The sequence below is a fragment of the Podarcis erhardii genome (genome assembly GCF_964252035.2).
Source record: "Podarcis erhardii genome assembly, chromosome: 1".
In the NCBI taxonomy this organism is placed as follows: domain Eukaryota; kingdom Metazoa; phylum Chordata; class Lepidosauria; order Squamata; family Lacertidae; genus Podarcis; species Podarcis erhardii.
Genome location: NC_138497.1, coordinates 110,288,766 through 110,308,708, shown reverse-complemented (window position 1 = coordinate 110,308,708; position 19,943 = coordinate 110,288,766). Strand labels below are relative to the sequence as shown.

General features: G+C 38.1%; 2 protein-coding genes across 14 annotated transcripts in view; one reads left to right on the top strand and one right to left on the bottom strand.

Annotated features, from left to right (window-relative positions):
• Positions 1–19,943, bottom strand: part of LOC309348541 (uncharacterized protein) — a 410,924-nt gene that overhangs the window by 307,172 nt on the left and 83,809 nt on the right. The window lies entirely within an intron of this gene.
• FIGN (fidgetin, microtubule severing factor) overlaps positions 1–19,943 on the top strand; it is a 125,440-nt gene that overhangs the window by 36,052 nt on the left and 69,445 nt on the right. Inside the window, exon 3 of one of the 2 annotated variants that reach the window (XM_081871581.1) lies at positions 12,212–12,265. The exons of the other annotated variant lie outside the window; for it this stretch is intronic. Within the exon in view, the coding sequence (XP_081727707.1) occupies positions 12,212–12,265 (54 nt within the window). The remainder of the gene's footprint in view (positions 1–12,211; positions 12,266–19,943) is intronic. 2 annotated transcript variants of the gene reach the window in all.

Below are 19,943 nucleotides of genomic sequence, written 5' to 3'. Positions count from 1 at the left end.
CCCCAGAAAAAAGCACTGTTTCAAAAAGTAAGGCTATATCATATGTGCATCTTTATTTTTTAAAAAACATGCCTGGCTTTTTGTTACTGCAAAGCTTTTAAGTGGGGAAAATGCTAATTGTAACAAATTTACATAGACCATGAAATCTTAAAATTTAGTACGAATGCTTTCACATATCTTCATTTGTATACACATCTATTGACTTCAGATTGGGCCCATGGGGAACAAAGCAATTTTGGCTACGTCTAATGTTAACTGTGGAACAGTACCCACAGTTTTTCCCTTCTTCTAAACAGGATTGAACTTGAGCAAGTCCATTTGAATTGCATTGTTGGATGCACAGCAAATATCTCAGTTGGTTTCTTTTTTCCCAGTGGGAACTCCCTGGATACACGAATCCCAGGATACACAAATCATATTTTATTTCATGTATGTGTCTAAATACTTGATTATTAAATGCCATCCATATGTTGAAACTGGTATCTGTACTTGAATCAGCTTGTGGCTAACAGGCAAATGACTTCTTCACTTTTGCTGCATCTAGCACTGGGGATATATATACTGTACATTAATCCTATTCTGATCAGTGCTCATCAGGTGCATACAAAATGTTATCTGCTCTGGATCCCTTCAGGTGGCCATAGGTCTATTCATATGGGCCTCAATCGATAGACTAGGGAAACAATTTTCATCTCAGGCAGAGATTAGTCCAAGTCTTATTATTTTTTAGACACAAATATGAATTTGTGCAAATTGAGCCTACCCTCAAAAGATGTACTCTTAAAAAAATTGAAAACCATTTTGTGTATGCTTTTTTTTTTTTTTTGAAAAGGAGTATTTGATTTTATAAATAAATGCTAATAAAGGTCTACTAGCATTTCCACTTGATTAGCACTTGCACCCAGGTCTGCTATAATACTGTGGCCAAATATTGGCATGGTTTGCAGTAAATGTTAAAACAAAGCAATTTTGCTGTCCTCTCATGTGCTTTCTGTAGAGTGTATATTTGTGCGCGTGCGCACACACACATGTGCGCACAGACTAAATAAATAAATCACACACACATTCTAATTATGTTAGTTTTCTATACAAGTAGTGTCTATTTTAATGGTCATCATATAAATCTGGAGTATGTCCTCTATGTGTGTTAATAAATAACAAAAGAGCACTTGCAATCTCCTTTTTATCCTATTCTCCTTTAAGGCTGGTGTATATATGTCTCTCCCATTTTATCCTCACAATAATTCTGTAACTTGGCAGAGAGATGGTAACATGCTCAAAGCTATCTAGAAAAATGATGCCTATGTAGATATTTGCATTGATGTTTCCCATGTCCAAATAGTGTTCTAGGCATTACACTAAACTGGCTTATTTCCAGCTTAATTTGGGAAACACAAATATTGCCAAGGGTTAATGCTCAAAAGAATGTTTTCCCCTTTTAGACACCTGCTTGATTTGTTGTGCATGACTTGCATTTACATTGGGCAATAAAAATTGTGTTCATTTAACACATAAATAGGATTGTTTGTGTCTGCTAAGATGTCACAGTTTTATTTCAGTAAAATGATTAAATCATCACCTTTTTATAACTTCCTTTTACCCTGGTGTATGGTTAGGGCAAAGGTTCAGACCAATCCTTTTCATGTACATAATCATGCACTGCAATTAATCACAATCTAGTTCTTTAAAAAGGAATCCATTAAGATGTAATACCATCTGAACAATCACCAAGTAGAAAATCTGATGCATTAAGAGTTCCAGGCTTTTGCTGTATGGAAGTTTTGTAGTATTTAACCTTCCTTACAAGAGCATTAAATTTAGAGCAGCTTATATGTATGAAGTATTAATATAAAACAGAGACAGAGCAGTTTATCATGTAGTGCTGTAATTTCTGAGGTCCTTAACAATGATAAGATTTTGTTATCCTTAAGTAGGACTACTGAATTCAAGAAAAGTCTCTCTAACCTTCAGTGAAAAGTTGAGCACCGTATAATAAAAGCTTTTCAATTGAAATGGTTTTGTTCTTATTCTCTTACCTAGTTTTGGAAATGAAGTCTTGTATCCAGCTGCGTTAGTCACATGATTGCATCCCCTAGAGCAGAGGTTTCCAAATGATGGTCCTTGAGCTTCATTCTAATTGAATTCCTATCTCATCACTCTTTGGTGGCCATGTGCCCTATTCTACAGAAGTTGCCTGTATGAAGGTCTTTGAATCCAAGTCTGAGAGAGCTGTGGCCTTGAAGTTGCCGTCAGATGTATTATATGTCTACTTAAAAGTAATTATTTTTAAATCAGCACCTACTCATATAAATTAGCAGAAGTATTTATAAAGGTGTCTTCCTTTTGCTTTCTCTTAGCTGATGCATAAGTAGTACAGTACTTTATTGTACCAGAAGTTATCCTATCAGTCTGTAGGCCATGAAAACTGATCTGACTTACACCCAAACCCACAGCCAGTGTTAAGTCAGTGTTAAGGCAAGCAGCAAAACCGGGTGTATTAAACCTCAGAGTATGTGTGGGGTGTGTGTGTGTTTGGCTTGGTCTTCTAATCCAAAAAATGTATTGTTCCTCTAACATTCTTAGCCATCTCTCATAAAAATCTAGAATCTTTTAAATATACAATCCTCTCAGAACAACCAAAATAAATATTAAGGGTTGTAGTCAAGCAAGGCATTCTCAGATTAGATCCAATGAAATCAATGGACTTCACTAATTTGACTGTGATCCACTAATTTCACTAATTTGACTGTGTATTTAAGTCAAATAACTGAGCACAGGTTGTTAAAAAATCAAGAAGGCAAAGTCTCAAATATTCTCCAACTAAACATCAGTAAGAGCTGCTCAACAGTGGGACAGACTCCTTTGGAAGGAGGTGGAGTCCCCTTCATTGGAGATTTTAAACAAAGGTTGGATGGCCGTCTGTCACAGCTGCTTTAGTTGAGATTCTTGCATTGTAGTGGGTTGGACTAGATGGCCCCTGGGGTCCCTTCCAACTCTACAATTCTGTGATTCCTCTTCAATACTGTGTATTAGCTGCTTTGCAGTCTGTGCTTTTTACACAACCATGCCTATACTATAAGTTTGTTTCCTGGTCAAGACCTGGAGATTTTATTTGGTTATGAGATACTTCTTTTTTCCCCAACCTTATTAATATTTGGAAATGTATTTACTTCACACATGTCTGGCTGTCGGAATAATACCCTTCCATGTTTAATATACTAAAGCAAAAAACGCTGTTCACAAGGCAACAGAGTACAGTGGTACCTCTACTTACGTGCGCCTCTTGTTATGTATCCTTCAGCAAACCCAGAAATATATTTCCAGGTTTCGCTGCACGCATGCGCAGAAGCGCTCTATCGCGCCGCACATGTGCGCAGAACAGGCACCTCCGGTTGCGGAAACCTTGGGATCCGACAAGAGCTCCGGAATGGATCCTGTCCACGACCGGAGGTACCACTGTACTTGGTAAAGATCTCAGATGCTTAGGTAAGAACATGTTTTAGGGTGCCATGCACATGCTCATAACGTCATCTCAGGCACACAGAGCTCTGGAAACTACAATTCCCAGCTGCTATCCCTTCTTGAAAACTCTTGAAAACACTAAAACTTCACAGGAACCCTGCAGACCTGCACATGCCCAGTTAGCATTCCAAGACAGAAAATAATTTCCTATAGAACTGGTGCTTGATGGTGTATTATGGACTGGACAAATTCACATGCCAAAGTAGCTAAGGACAAATTAAAGTGATAAAGAGATTAATGTGCATTAAGCTGAGGTGGAACTGACAATTTTGGCGATAAAATTACGGTTGCAGTCCTTGGCCCTTCAAAAAGTGGAATGGCCCTTGAGGTCATTTAGGTTATACAGCCCTGCATTACAGTTCTCCCATAGCCTATACAAACACATGTGAGTGTTTCTGAATGCACAGATAAGTGCGAGAAGTAACATTTCATTAACTAATATGCATTGCTTTGAGATGTGAAGAAATAGACATCTGGCAATGCCATCTGACATCTGTCGGAAGCACTTTACAAGGCAGCTGTAAGCCAAGCAAATGGAACTAGGAACATGCGTTTTTGATTTACAAGTATAACAGATTTCCATTGTGATTTTTCTGTAAGACATTAACACCCCATCATTTTCATATTTATGATAGTAGCGTTATGTTGTTTTGCCTTACTCTATACAAATTGAAGTCAATGGACTAAAGTACCTATATTTATGTTTAAAGCTGATCTGGTCTGGACATGGCCAATAGGGGAGGGGCAATTTAATGAAGTGCTGGTCCAAGAGAAAGATCCTGTAATACTGAGTGCTCGGAATTGCAACCATCCCTTTACCCATTGCTTTTGATGCTTGGTTGCAACACCATTTAGACCGAGAACCTGCAAAGTAAGCCTGAAAGGCAAGCAAATGATTGAGCTGGCTGACTGTGCTTTAAGTGAGAAATATGAACTAATGGTGTTCACATAAGTACCAGACTTAATGTAAGGATTCATAGAAAGATATGTAGGAAGGTTCCAGATCCATATTTGGAAACTTTATTTTGAAATCTGTGAAATGAATTAGAGTGGCTGCCTAGGCATGGTTTTCTAAATGGGAATTATAAATAGTTTTCAAACATTTTGAATGATGAAATAGAATGGGCTTAATTACTAATATAAAAAACAGCACTATATATTTGAATGATGTTGCAACAGTTGAATGATGATTTAGGCTCTAGGTTTACGGTAAAGATAAATTTAAAACTATTTCACATAAGCATTCATAAAAATAAAAATAGCTTGCAATTGTATCTTCTAAATGGGAATAATATATTTGAATCACCATTATTAATCAGAAATCATATTCACATGTAATATACACCATCATGTTCCTTTTTTGATGGGTTTTTATTTTTTTACATTATCATTTATGTCCTGTGGTTGTGCCTAAATTACACAAAATGAGAAACTCTTTACAATGCATGCGTGTGCAAGTTGGAAATTAAAGTATTTAACCTTCTTCTCTTTCATCTATTAGCAAACTCGTTTTTTAAACAATAATAGGGGGGGAAATGGTTAAAGCCAATCATGCATTTATTTTGATAAAAAGCCTGAAACAATATTAGCTACTTTCCACAAATAAAAAGAGAGTCAAATAATCACTCTGAGCAGATTTTGCAAGGACCTTGGAGGGCATAATTATGTTGGTGCTTTTAGCACAGGGCAAAGCAAAACATAAAATTAAGGCATGAAAGAGTGTACCTATTTTGAGCATAACAATGGGATAATTGCTATGGGATTTTATTACCATCCTATAATGTAAAGATGCAGTTTTCCCTTTTAGATATAACTTCTCAGTCTATTAAGTTATATTCTTGGTGACATGAATCTGGTTGGAGAGGTTAAGAAGTACTTGAAGCCTGAATGCAATCTTTAGATATCTTTGGTATGCAGTTTCAACATAGTATGTATTTTATTCTCTTTAGCAGAGCTCTTCAAGCACCCTGTGCCTTCAAAATATTTTACACAAATACTTTCCAATTCATTCTAACCACCCCCACCCCCCCGCATGGCAGCAGGCAAATGATGAGCATTCTAGGACCTTTTGATTGCACATGGCTGTCTAGTTTGTGTTGGGATAGTATTTAGGAACATAGGCAGCTGCCTTATACAAAGTCAGACTATTTATCAATCTTGCCCAGCCATGCCTGTTCAATGGAACTTTGTCTCTCCTCTCCTCCTCTCCTCTCTTCTCCTTAATCCTCCCTTTAAATCTGTTCTGGGGGTTCACCCAACCTTCTAAAATAGATTTGGAGAGAGGAAGGAAGGGTTCTGTTGCACAAATGGAAATCTTGTGGTAATGAAATGAGGGCATTGGATATCTCCCATATTTGTCATACTGGGGCTGTTAATATCTAGAGCAGATTACTATATGAATAATTGCCATTGCATGCAAAGTCTGCTGGTAGTTGCCAGGACTGCTTGCTATCACATGGAAATTTTCCAGTGTAGATGGGGTGGATGAGAGTGAACAAATCCTAAAGTTAGTCAGACAAGGTAGTTGATCAACTGTTCTGGAGATTTGGAAATGGATCCAATCTGTTCTGGATAGGGTTGAACTACCTCTGAAGCGGCAGTTCCATAGTTTGGGGGTATTACTTGAGCTGATATTTTTGCTTGATGTGCAGGTGGAGAGGAGTACTTTATGAGTACTCTTGTGTCTTTAAGAGCTGGTGGGATGTCAATACTGATGGAGTTTCTTGTATTTTAGCAAGGAGGGCATTCCAAAACACTGATACCACTAGTGAAAAAGCCAGCCTCCATGTTACCACAACCTAATCAGGTTGTGGCAAAACTTACTGGGCAGTGGAGGGGAATATGGTTTTTCAGGTTCAGAATTATTGAGGGCATTAGTGTGATATGTACCTGATAAGGGCTGCAGTGTTCTGCACTAACTGCAAGAGAATAGCCCCACACAGAACACATTACAATAGTCCAAATGTGAGGTTACCAACACATGTGTCACAGTTAATTCAACACTGGTGACAGGACAGTATCTTTCTTTCGCTGCATCCGAGAACAACAGACTTACTTAGGGGACAAAGGATAGGTGCCATAGCATACCCATCTCTGCCCTCTCCACTGTACCCTGACTCCAGGTAGTCACCTTGTTCTGCACAATGGTAGGGCTATCCTTCAGAACTGATGTTTATTTATGTTTCTTTTGAAGTTTTAGTGTGGCTGCCTCTCTTGTCTTAATTGATGTTGTGTTTTCCATTCAATTGAATGGGAACATTTTCTTGACATACTTTGCTGTATTTATTTTTTAAGCCCTTTGGGTTATTACAGTGGTACCTCGGGTTAAGTACTTAATTCGTTCTGGAGGTCCGTTCTTAACCTGAAACTGTTCTTAACCTGAAGCACCACTTTAGCTAATGGGGCCTCCTGCTGCTGCCGCGCCACCGGAGCACGATTTCTGTTCTCATCCTGAAGCAAAGTTCTTAACCCAAGGTAATATTTCTGGGTTAGCGGAGTCTGTAACCTGAAGCTTATGTAACCTGAAGCATATGTAACCCAAGGTACCACTGTATTTTAATAGAAAAGCAAAGGATAAATTTTAAATAAGCTTAAAAAGTAGGTGAATCTAAGAATGGTGCTTTTGGGCAGAAGAAGGCCCATTCCCAGTTTCAAACAGGTTTGCTGGTGGCTATCTTCAACAAAACAGCTAGCTGTTTGGCTTACTAGACAGAGAGTGATGGAGGGAAATAGAGTGCAGTTTCACTTTGTATATAATAGATTGTTTGCATTGATGCTTCTGTGGTTTGTATAATCTGGAGAGAGTGAGTAGCAGGAGGGATGATGTTCCAAGGAAAGCTGAGCTCACCCTGACTCAAGCTCACCCTTTCAATATTGATGCCCTTGCAAGGATCAAGTGGTTGTAGCGGACTCAGCTGCATGTTACAATTTATGCATGATTTATTTCAGTTGGTCTTTGCAGATTTAAAAATTGTGTTTGCCTTCCTGGCTCACCATTTTTCCAGTCTAAAGATCATAGGTTTTATTTGATTATATTTTGGTACTCTGTTAAAGTCGACTGGGTCACCTTGCATTGCACATCTATTTAGTATTTGCTCATTTCTTTTAACATGTTCATTTCACTCCACTGTGAGAAGTTAATGCCATCTTTTATCTTTCTCTGACTGGATGTCAAAGGACATAACATTAATAGAAGCCAGACACCTCTAATATAGTTTCATGAATGGCCTTTTGAAAAACACACCTAGAATCCCCCAAAGAACGTAAAATCCGCTGCATGGTAGTAGATCTGGCTAGATAATTCTTATCCTATGTAAACACTGTACACTGTACACTTTGTGCATTGCAAATTTGCATTCTCCCTATTTGTTTTCCCCCCCTCCCCCTAACGGATGGGATGACCAAGCACATAGGAACATATTCACAAGTTATTTCAATAAGATCTGTTTTGTAGCTAAATCAAAGGATTAATACCCTGATCCTAACTACTAATGTCCTGATAACATTTGCTTTATGGGTATGGGAGTTCCTACTCATGCCCAGAAGAGCTTCCCAGTTCATTTTATTAAAAGGACCTTGTCTTAAAGAAATGTCTGTATGAACTGAGTCCATTGAAATTAATTCCACTGAAACCAACTACAATTGCCTTTCTCTTGATTGCACTCACTTAAGATTGGATTCTAGGTATGAATTGCATTCTCACGTTTACTATGAAAATTGCTCTCCATTAAAAAAATTTCCAAACCACAATAAATTTGGATATTAAAATAGTATAGTGTTTTACCCATGCTGGCCGGGTTTGATTAGAGCTGTGCTCCAAAACATCCAGAATATCATGTTAGCTACCCCTGTTGTAACTTTTCCTCAACAGCAGAATTGTTCCATCCTTGTCATTATTTAAATGGTCATTTTCTGTGCCTTCTCTGTCTTAACAATATCCCTTTTTAGAAGCTTGTTCTGGCTATCCTGTATGCAGAAGGTGCTACAGTCAAGTGTAACATACCCTTTTCCTAACAATTTTGAAAGGCCAGCTTCTTCAAGACTGTCTGGAAGCTATTTTCAAGTGGGGGGAGCTTTTATTCTACACACATTCTACTACTACCATATTGATTGTTTGTGCCCATGACCAGCACCCCATCCCTAACTTCCATTTGCAACCCACTTCAGGTCAGGCTACAAACCAGGAGTTGAGGACTTTGTTTGTTTAAATATGTATATCAGTTTCCCATATCGTCTTATTTTTGTTTGACCCATCTGGAAGACTATATAAACTTGTGAGTTTTGAACAGCCTCCATGTCACTGTTTGCATGTAAGAATTGGACCCTAGACTTTTGTTTTATGTAAGCAGCTATTTCTAGTATACATTGTATATAGATAATGAACTAAATATTTCACTCTGCACCTACAGAAGTCTAAATCTGAGTTAGGTAACAAGTGTGATTAGTTTGAGTTTAATGTTTTTTTAGTAGTTATTATGAAGCACGTAATTAAAATATTGCTTAGTGTTTTCTCTCTTAGTGGGTCACTATTTTCAACTTTCTGATAAGGCTTAGGATGTGGCAGCACTGTTTTGTTTGGGCATTACCTGGTAAGTGTGGGTAGGATCCTGCAAATACTTCTTGAAATGCAGTTGTGAAGAGCTGGAAGAAAATTAATTGCTTGAGGGACCATCGACAGTTTCTGTGTCTCACTATTGAACTACTGGAATTCTGTCAGCCTTATGATGGCAAGCTCCTCTAAAGTGAATTAGTTTAACTGACTCTTAATTTCTTTATAAGCTATTGTCTGAAACAGAAGGACATTTAGCCAATTTTTTTGACAATTGGCCTTTCCTGGCACTATTCATGGTTTTTTGCTGCCTTGACTGTTTTGCCAAAATGACATGCTTTTTTACCTTGTTTTAAGCCATCTGATTCTGTGGTGTTTAAATGTTAACAACTCCTTTCTTTCAATTGACTAACAGCCAGATACAGAACTGACCATTTCAGGGGCCACACATGGGGTAGGTGGCAGTGCCTGGAGGACATTAGATCTTTAAATCATTATGGATTACATAATCTCATCTAACAAAGAGTGCACTGCATAAATGCTGCTGTTTTTAGCCTACCCAGGCTACAACCCTGATCCTGACTCCCCTCTCACGTTACTTAACTCTAAGTGTGAAACTGCAGAAAGGTGGAGTTGGACTCTACAGTCTTGCTTGCCCCTGCCCCACCATGGTGAGGGGGGTCAGACAGCTCTTGAGATTTTTGGGGGCAGTGAAGGGGGATCTGAAAATATCCTTTCTGCAAGTAGGCACAGCCCATGAACAAAGTTCTGCTCACAGGATCTCTGATACAAATCATAGTCTCTCCTTTCCTTTGGCTCTCTGATCCACATTATAGTTTCTCCTTTCTCACCCACCCCTTCAGAGTAAAGACAGTGAAGACATGCTTTTGTTTGCCCTGAGTGACTCCTGATTTGGCTAGCTAGAGAGAAGCCCTAAAAATGGCCATATAGCAGCAGTTTGTTGGGGCTGTAGAAAAGCACACACAGCAGAAGCAAACAAATCCATGAAAAAACCAGTAGGGACTTAAGGGGTTTTGTTCCCATGAAACATTCACTTTTTGCATTGAAAAATGCACTAACTAGAACACATCATAATATTGCTTGTACAAAAGGCTGCAATAGCAGCAGTATGATTCTTGACTTTTGTGTGCTTTAGGGTGTCCATTGCACCCAATAACAGCACACTGAAGTGTGTGTCACTTGTGCTGTTTCAATTGCATCTTATAAATTTTGAATCGTATTAGTCATATATACTTAGAGGTAATATTTGTTTTTTTAAAAAAATTGCAGGGGTGAGAGGTGGACATACAAAGAAAGGCATGCATGATAGTTTAAAGTGCCCAACTAATGGGCTGAAAACATTTTTATTTTCATTAGGGACCTAAGTAAAAGCTCAGGGTAGCAAACTCCTCCTATGGGCCTCTATAAGAGAAACAGGGCAGCATGTCATATAAATTAATGTGCCCTGTTACTCCCGAGAGGTCTGCCAACATTTTCTACTGAATTGTTCTCTCTCTGTTTTATGAAGTGAATTCACCATGGCAAAGTAAAATCTTCATCTTTGGATTGTAAATCTTCTGGTTACTCTTTATGTTGTGTTACACACTAGATGACAGCAAATATGATGAGAGTCCAAATCTTGGAAGTGAGGTTTCACATTTGTCTAAAACATTTTACCAATGTGTGTGCATATGCACACATTTGTATGCACAGTGGTACCTCAGGTTACAAACACTTTGGGATACAGACTCCGCTAACCCAGAAGTAGTAACCTCGGGTTAAGAACTTTATCTCAGGATGAGAAGAGAAATTGTGCGGTGGTGGCGTGGTAGTGGCAGGAGGCCCAGTTAGCTAAAGTGGTGCTTCAGGTTAAGAACGGTTTCAGGTTAAGAAGGGACCTCCAGAATGAATTAAGTTCGTAACCAGAGGTACCACTTTATGTGTGTGTATATTTGTCATGCCTCCATTTGCTTTTGGATTTGCCAGGATTTTTTTCCCTGGGGATCAGTAAGAGTTTTAATTATAGCTATGCTTCTAGATCTCCTTTTGTCCTTGTCAACAACTTTTGTCTTTCTGACAAAAGAATGGGCATATCTGATCTCCCCTGCCCCCATTTTGAGGCAAAGGTGGGTTTTTATCTCTTTCCTTTCAGTCCTACCATCTTGGCAGATGCTTGCTAAGTGTTGTAATGAAGCTGCAAGTGTACAGTAAACATCAAAGGCCATTAGATAGTAGACTTCTTGGAAGCTGTTTTCACCATATTCTGAGTGTCATGACGCTGCTGCTTCACTGAACTTTTTTCTCCTTCACATTGCGCTATTTAAAAACCCTGTTTGCAGGTTTCTTCTGGCATGAGGAGGAGGGTAGGCCTTCTGCAGAAAGTTGGATTTTGGCTTTAGATGCATAAAAATGATTAACCTAAAAGTTCATGGGTTAGTTAGGATACTAGTTATGAATTGGCTGGTAACATTTTTATTCCTTTTTAGCTCTGCATATTTGCAAGGTAATTCCCCGACCCCCCCCAAAAAACAACATTTTGGCTTTTTTACTTATATCTTCCAGTCAAGCAGCCCACAATATTATGTTTATAGTGTTGTCTCTTATATGCTGTTTGGTTTTCCAGTTGTACAGTGCTAATATTTTATACAAATAATTATATGTATTGAGCATATCCAGCCACAGCTAAATACTTTGTTTCACTGATTTCAGTGGAAAAGTGAAGAATAAATATTTATTTGTCCTATTATGAGCTGTTGCAAATATTATGCAATGTGTTATAAAGTTGTGGGGTTTTTGAGCAGGGTATTGGTAAACACGCAAGACAAATTTGCACCCAGGTAATTTTTTACAAAAACATAAAACCAACTTCAGGAATTAAATGAAGGATATGGTTGGAAAGAACGTGAAAACATGACTGAAATAAACATCATGAAATTCTTTCACGAGTTCATTGACCTGCACAAATACTAAAAATTGCCTGTACAGTACTGCAGATAAAAGACATGGGGATCTATATACATTTGTTTAGCTTAGGCCAAAGCTACTGTGAACACTGCCAGTTTTTGAATGATCTTGTCATTGTTATTTGCAAACAGGAAGTCAATTTTTCTGTAAATTTGACCAGTGCTCTTGTCCTTTCAGCAACTCTGGAAGAAATCTATCTCTTACAGAGCGGGTTATGGGGCAGCGAAAGAGGTACATACTTATATCTCTCCCATTGCAATCACTGTTAACTTTGGCTGGATTGTGCTCATTTATGTAGAACTTCTATGCATATTATAGGCTTCTAGAACACAGCCTGCATTTTATATGTTTGGTCCTTTGATGTGGAAAGATTGTCAGTGTGGAGTAGTGGGATGTGAAATAATATAATATGAACTGGGGAAATGTCATGACCTGTGTGTATATGTTGAGGGTGTGGGTGGGTGTACCTCCCTTGTGAGAGGTAGAGAAATAATATGGGGAATTTGAGGTCTGAGTTTTCTATCTGAGAGGCAAGACAGTACATTGGGTTAGGAATTAATGTTTAGAACATGGAAGGTTTGGGGCCTTGGGAGGAATTTGGGTTGGTGTTATTAGGTTAAAGAAAGGGGAAATGATTATTTTCATCTTGTGGGGGTCATAAATAAATAGTGTGACAAAATATAAATATAATTGCCAGAAAGGCATCTACTTTTATCATGCAAAAAGTTTAGATAAAATCCAAAATCTATAGAAAGGTAACACCTTTATTGGGACCTGTTAAACAGTTACAAGCCAGCAAGCTTTTGAGTTTTCCAGAGCTGCTCTTCAGGATGAATGTTAAACATTGATAATACTTGAACAACCCTTAGAGCATGCCTCTACAAATTAAAAGCAAATTCATTCCCCAAGGCTGTGCAAGGCTGTGTACTAGTGGTTGTAATGTGATATTCACTCTTCTAAGCCTCCTTGCCATTTTGCACTGGCTGTTGGTGAATATGAAAACAAAATAAAATAAAAATAAATTTAAAACTTGTTTATGCAGTCATGATCATTCTATTTGATCATTCTGAAATAAATATGTGAACTTTATCCATTGAGGACGTTTCAGTTGCTGCTGGGTCAAATGAAAGCTCAGTATTGAGTGATAAATCTGTGATATCTGTTTTTTCACATGCAAGTTGTTATTTACTACAGGAAATAACTGCAATGCATGTGCAAGAAATCCTTCTGTGTCATACTGCCAGTTTTTCTTTTCTTTTCTTTTCTTTTCTTTTCTTTTCTTTTCTTTTCTTTTCTTTTCTTTTCTCGTGTTGCTGTTTGCTGCTTTGATTTTAAAAGTTTGAAATATCCATAAGAAAACCACTCCCCTCTTTGCACAGCCCCACCATCTGACATACTTTTAAAAGTTTCCTGAAATTGACTTGGCCATGAAGTTCATTTGGTAAGGCTCAGTTAATTTCACCACTCCATCAACTTGAGCGAAAATAGGGGAAATTGATGTGTTTGATCTTGGGAAAAGAAAGTCAACAGCATTTCCCCTCTATGGTGACGTGGTGATCAGAGTAATGATACTATAATAGATAGAGGAAAATCACTCCTAATGCTCCATGGAAATGAAATACCTTTCTATATAGCCAGTAGATGTGAGAAAAACAGAAATCTCAGCCAGAGACCCATGTTAGTAACATGGGAATGTGCTTTATAGTGAGTTAGATCCATTTAACTCAGTGTGGTCTATGCTGTCTGTTGGCAGCACTCCAGAGTTGCATGTCTTCCCCGGCCTACCAGGAGATGCCAAAGATTGAACATGGGAACTTCTGTATGCAAAATATGCACTTCACTAGTGATCTATGGCCGTTCCATGTTTATTTATTATTGATTATTACATCCTGCCCCTTCCTGCAAAAAGAGCCCAGGGCGGCATTGCATTTCCAAAGCAGAGAAAATGTAGTACAGTGCTGTGGGAAGTTCCAGGAAGTTCCACTCTCCAAGTGGAGAGTGAGCTTGTGCTTCTTTTTCTTTTCTGGGGTATAACATTGTTTTGTTAACCCCATCCCACCTGGCTTGGAAATTTAAGGCTGGTAAAGAAATTAAGTAATGAACATAATTTACTTTGGAAGTTACTGCAATATAACATTGTATGTGTGAAGGTAACAAATGTGAGCTACATTTTATAATTTACAGTGTAACAATCTTTGATCAGTCTTGTGTGGCTAAAAAGCAGTGGGTTTTTCCACCCTCTTGGTCTTGTTTTTTTAGGGGGAGGTGGGAACAGCTTGTGCATATTCTGTAATAGTGACTGTGAAGACATGCTGAAGGGGTGGTAATAGTTCCTATCCCTGCTGCACCTCAGATTAATTGCACTCAGTGTGTGATATTGTGAATGCTAAAGTCCATCTTGACTAGCGTTATGTTAAATACTAAATGCCCTGTCTACATTGCAATTTTAATATGTTCTGACAAACACATTTTAGATCTGAGAGCTCCCGTTGAGGTCAGGGTGCTCGACATCCTGTTAAGTAAATGTTAAAGGATTCGGTACATGATGCCTGTGAATTCCGGCATTGTAGCAATTAAAGCATTATTGAAGGGAGTTTTAGTGAAATATAAAACCTGTTGCTTTCCGATCATGAGGGATTTTAATAACCTTTCCTTTAGAAATAGCTGTAGCCATTTGGTGACTTTTTTATTGGGGGCGAATAGAAATTAAAAATACAATGTAAAATTCTACTAGGACATTTACTAAAACGGTGGTTTGAAGTATGAGTGAAAATTGTCCAGAATATCAGAATGTGCATGGTATGAAGAAATTTAATGTACTACTGTGCTACTACAGAAAACAAATGAAAATGCCTCATTTGAGTGTTTGCTCAAATTCTATCTTAATGGCTTCACCTGCAGCCAGTCTCCTGCCCTGTGCTTTGTTTATCACCTACCCTGATGAAGAGTTCCAGGGAATGCGAAAGCTTCCACACTATTTTGTGACATTTTGGTTGGCCTAGTAAAGGTATTGCCCTAATACAGATTTTAAAACAAAATGTTAGAGAAATAAAAATGTTCTTTATGAATTTTGTGATTGTCTTTGCTTCTATTTGCATCCAAATGAAAATATAGGGGGTTGTACCCAACGACGTTGTCCTGTTTGCGCAAGGTCTTCTACTAGCATAATGGAGCTGCTTCTCCCTGTCCTTCACTCCATGTTCTGGGATTTTCTCCAAACCTCCAGAGCAGTTTGGGTGATACAGGGAGAGGAGAGGCGGAGAAGTTCCATTGAGTAAGCCCTTGCATGAATGGGATGACTTCATTGGATACAACCCCAGAACATCCTACCTTCATATGTGCTTCTGATGCCAAAGTGGTGGCAGCAGGGGAAGATTTTTGCAAAAAGGGGAAAGGGGGATTCTCAAAAAAAGCCACATTAAAAAAGCCACATTAAAAAAAAAACTATCAGCTAATACTATTGCTTTTGACTTGTTTGAAACCACAAAATATTACTCTAGAAACAATTCTGGTGTGTATAGACAGTGAACAAAATTTCATCTCTGGTGTCACTCACACACCTGGGGTGGTATTGGCTTGTGTTTTATGGGGATATTAACACTGAATGTGGATGTCAAGTTATTTAAAATTTGCTTTGTTTCAGAGAGACTGGAAGATATATTTTAAGTCACTTTTTTTACTTTTTACATGATTGCTGTTTAACATATTATTATTGTTTAGAGACCGATTATGCAGTACTTACCAATGCACACTAAAGCATTAAAATAACTATCATGGTTTGAAAACCAATTTTTCACAGTCTTGGGCAAAATCCTTGTGCAGCCTGTTTTTTAAAAGGACACTGTCAGTTTGAAAATGTTTTCACTTACTATGGCGATGAGAAATTACTCTACCTTAACATTTTGTGTATAGGCACTTTCACTGTTTTGCTGATCATCAGCAACATTTCCTCTAACCTACGTGTGTAGGAACCTGAGAAGCTGAAATACCACAGATGAGCTCTACAAGGCCAAATGGATGAGGCAAACTATGAACTTCTGTTCTATTGCTAAAAGGCTCCACTAGACTGAAGGGCTCTGAAAGCCACAACAGACCATCTTCACTATAGCACTTCATTAATATGTGGTGTTTCTCCAGGATTAGATGGAAGTGATATTATAATTCTTAAATTGGGGGGGGGGGGAATTCACCAGAATGTGATGACAGTTTTACAATTTACAAGGGATCTGGAATGAATTAAGAAAAAAATATACACCAAGAAAGCCTTCAGTAGGCAAGCCAATGTGAAATTTATCATCGCTTAGGATACTTTAGTTTTGGTAGAGCTATGAGAAGCTATGAGATGTGGCATATTTTTGCAGATATGTGAGCCCCAGAAGATGATAGTGAAAAGTCCATTTGGCTAGGTAAACATGTGAACCAACAAACCTTTACCATGTAAATAGTCACATGAGGTTGGGCCTTTTCTCAACATTGGTAAATAACTGTTTGTTACATAATAATAATAATAATAATAATAATAATAATAATAATTTCAAATCCCTTGCTTCCTAGTATTCCTACATATATTGTATATCTATAGCAAGATCTGAGATGTAAAACCTTTCTTTTGCCAAGTATGAAGCCCTTCCAACTGCACCTTCCTTTCAAATACATGTGAAAAAGGGGCAAAGGGCAATGATCTAAGATTAGGCGCCTATGCTCTTTGTCAGGTGTGGGATGCTCAAAATTCTTGATACATTTTGGATCAGATCCGAGTCTAGAACAATCTGTAGCCTAATCTTATTTTTAAAACTGTTGGATCAGGCATGGCAGTTTGCACCATTATCTCTAGCTTAATCTCATTTTCTTTATACCCAATTTGCTGTTTCTGTGATGGGCAGTGGCTTTCCAGCATCTAGGGTTCATCAGGTCATTCTCATCACTAGCTACCCAATGTTTTAAACATGCAGTCCCAAGGATTGAACCTGGGACCTTTCACAGGCCCTTGTGGCCATTCTTCTGTCCTAGAATATCTTGTGCTTGATTTCACAGGACTCCATCATAGTTACAAATTCTTACAATGTTCTTTTCTTATACAGAAAATATATTATCATGTATGTAGCTTTTGTTTTGTTTTGTTTTTCTGCTGTGAGTATTTGACTCAGGAAGTTAATATGCACAGGTCCAGATTAATAAAACGAGAAGAAGCAAGACAGTGTGAATTAATGGAAATACATGGGCATTTAGTTACACGCCAGAACCATGTGTCTGAACTGAGGGAAACAGCAAGAAAAGTAAACTTCTATATAAACAGAATGCCATTTTCTGTCTCCAGACTTCTGTAGCGCCATTAGTCTTTTTGTTTGCATATACTGTTAGAAAGATTAGCAAACCTATGTGAATGTAAACTGCTGTGCATCCACAGGTCATTTACAATGATGGCATGCAATTGTTCTTGGGATTTTAGTAAGCAGAGATCAGTGTCTCTCTTAGTTACCACATGCTGGTGCAGCATGGTGTGTAAAATTACATGCCATGTCATGCCAGCTGGGAAGATAATGCATCTCACTATTGTACAAATATATATTGCCATTGACCTTTTCTATTACGACTTTTCCAGTACCTTTGAGAAGCCAATTACAGCATTTTAAAGAAAAGACTGTAAACTCTGCTATTGTATCATACTGAGCCAATATATTCAACCCTTGAGAAGTTGTCCCTCCTCAGTATCTTCTAATAGGTACTCAAGTACAGCTTGTGTGGCGCATCCTCTTGATTTAAAGACCACGGCTACTGCTGAAATCCTCTAGAAATAACATTTTCAAATTGCAAGGCTAGAAATAACAATATATTAAAAGTGGGGACTTGCCCCCCCCAAAAAAATTGGGCATATTTTTTGTTTGCCTTGCCATTACTTATTGGTGGGCTCGTAACACATTCTCTGCAGCGTTTCCCTCCAACAGCTTACAGCTCCATCTGTCCTAATGCCCTTTATGCTGCAAATTTATTCATTTAAAATTTAATGTTCATGAGCATTCAATGACAATTACTGGATCAGCTAATTTGGCTGACATCACAGCAGCTCAGCCAATGGCTAGAGAGACCGTGATGTCTCTTACCAGAAATGGTGGGGGGTTTGTGTGTGTGCGTGCTTGGCTTTGGGGCAGCCTGGTAAAACTATCTTATCAGTGTTGCCTGTTCTTGTGTGAAGTTGTGTGAATTTGCCCATGGTCTCGTGATTGGATGCATTATCTTCCCAGCTGGCATGACATGGCATGCAAATTTTATATATCTTATTGCACCAGTAAGCAGTAAGAATGCAAGTTTCACCAGTCAAAATATTTGAATCTCTATAGCTGTCTGTTCAAACTTGGCAGTTTTATAACTGGGTTTGTGCATCTTTTTATATTTTCCTCTTCAACCAGGCTTTTGGCTGATTAACATCCTATATATCCTTTTAAATGTGTTGGGGGGGGTGTTACTGTTTTCTTTTATTTTAGTTTTAGTATGTATTTTGTGTTTTTATCTTGTACTTTATGCTGTGAACCACCCTGAGATCTTCAGATGAAGGGTGGTATATGAATTTAAATAATAATAATACTATGTCTCATAACTATAGAAATATAATTAAATCTCTTACATTTGTTTTAAGCAAAGCAGTTTGTGCGCAGAACTACTGAAATAATAATAAAAGCCTTGCACAATTGTAGAACTTGTGAGTCAGTCAGAGATCTAGGCATTCCTGAGGCATGATCAAATGTGGCCTGAGACACAGGGTGGGGAGGACAGTTAGACTGCCCCCTCCATAGTTTCCTTTAATGCATTTATATTCCAGATAAGCTGAATTTCAGATAAGGACCAGAATGTCTGAAAGGATTATGTATATTAGTTGGATGATGTATATTAGTTGTTGCTGCATGTTCCTGAGATTTGTGTACATTTACGTTTATGTATCTAAGAAACTAGTGTGGAACAATTCAAATTCAATTGTATAACAGGCAACTGTTAAACAAATTGAGAAGTTTTTGCTTAACCATCTAAATTCTGCCTTACTCTGCATAGATATGGAATTAACAGTTTTTGTTCATTTGAAAGCAATATCAAATATAACAGGTGTGGTTTATGAAGAAAGTAAGAATTTGGAGTGCTGTAGTTTCCTGCAGCTGAACTAAGCTGGGAAAGCAGTTCAGGGAGGCTTTTTAAAAAGGAAGATACAGTAATTTGACTCTCTGAACATAAATCTAAACCTAAGGAAGGTAATAATTTAATAAGAGCACTGAAAGGGAAAAATATGGTTCTAAAAGGGAAATACAAACCATCTGACAAATTTTCACAATGCAGAATTGTAACTGAAAGGCAGGCTACAAGAACATTGGGATTGGCTCTAACCCTGCTGCTAACAATAACCATTTCTATTGTTTGTTTTTAAAATAAATGGTGAAAACAGCAGTGTAGTTCTGCATCACTTTTTAAATATTTGACACAATTCAGTGTGACAGCAGAAATGTAAAGGGGATCATATTTATATTTAGATCATTATAAAATTATTGCAGTGCACCGAAGTGAATCCAGTAGGCTTTGCTGATGCCAAGATTTGCTGTCCATCAAAAGTACCTAGCTGTGTACAGCTCTGTTGTATCCTAGAGGGCCATATTTGCAACATGCCCCATTGTGGGTGCTCCCTGTTATAGAAGAGGACAAAGCACAAGGGGCCAATGCTTGAATCTCTAGAAAGAGAGAAAAAGTGAAGACCATATCCAAGTTCAGAGTAGAGCAGCTGCTTTAGCCTCTCCATGGATGGCTTGGCAGACAGGCTCCCCAGAGTTCTGAGAGGCTAAGTGTTCTTGAGCATGTACTGGAGAAGAGCTATTGAATTTTTGTTTACTTAGTGTGTGTTTCAGTCTTGCAACCAATCTTGCAACTGAAG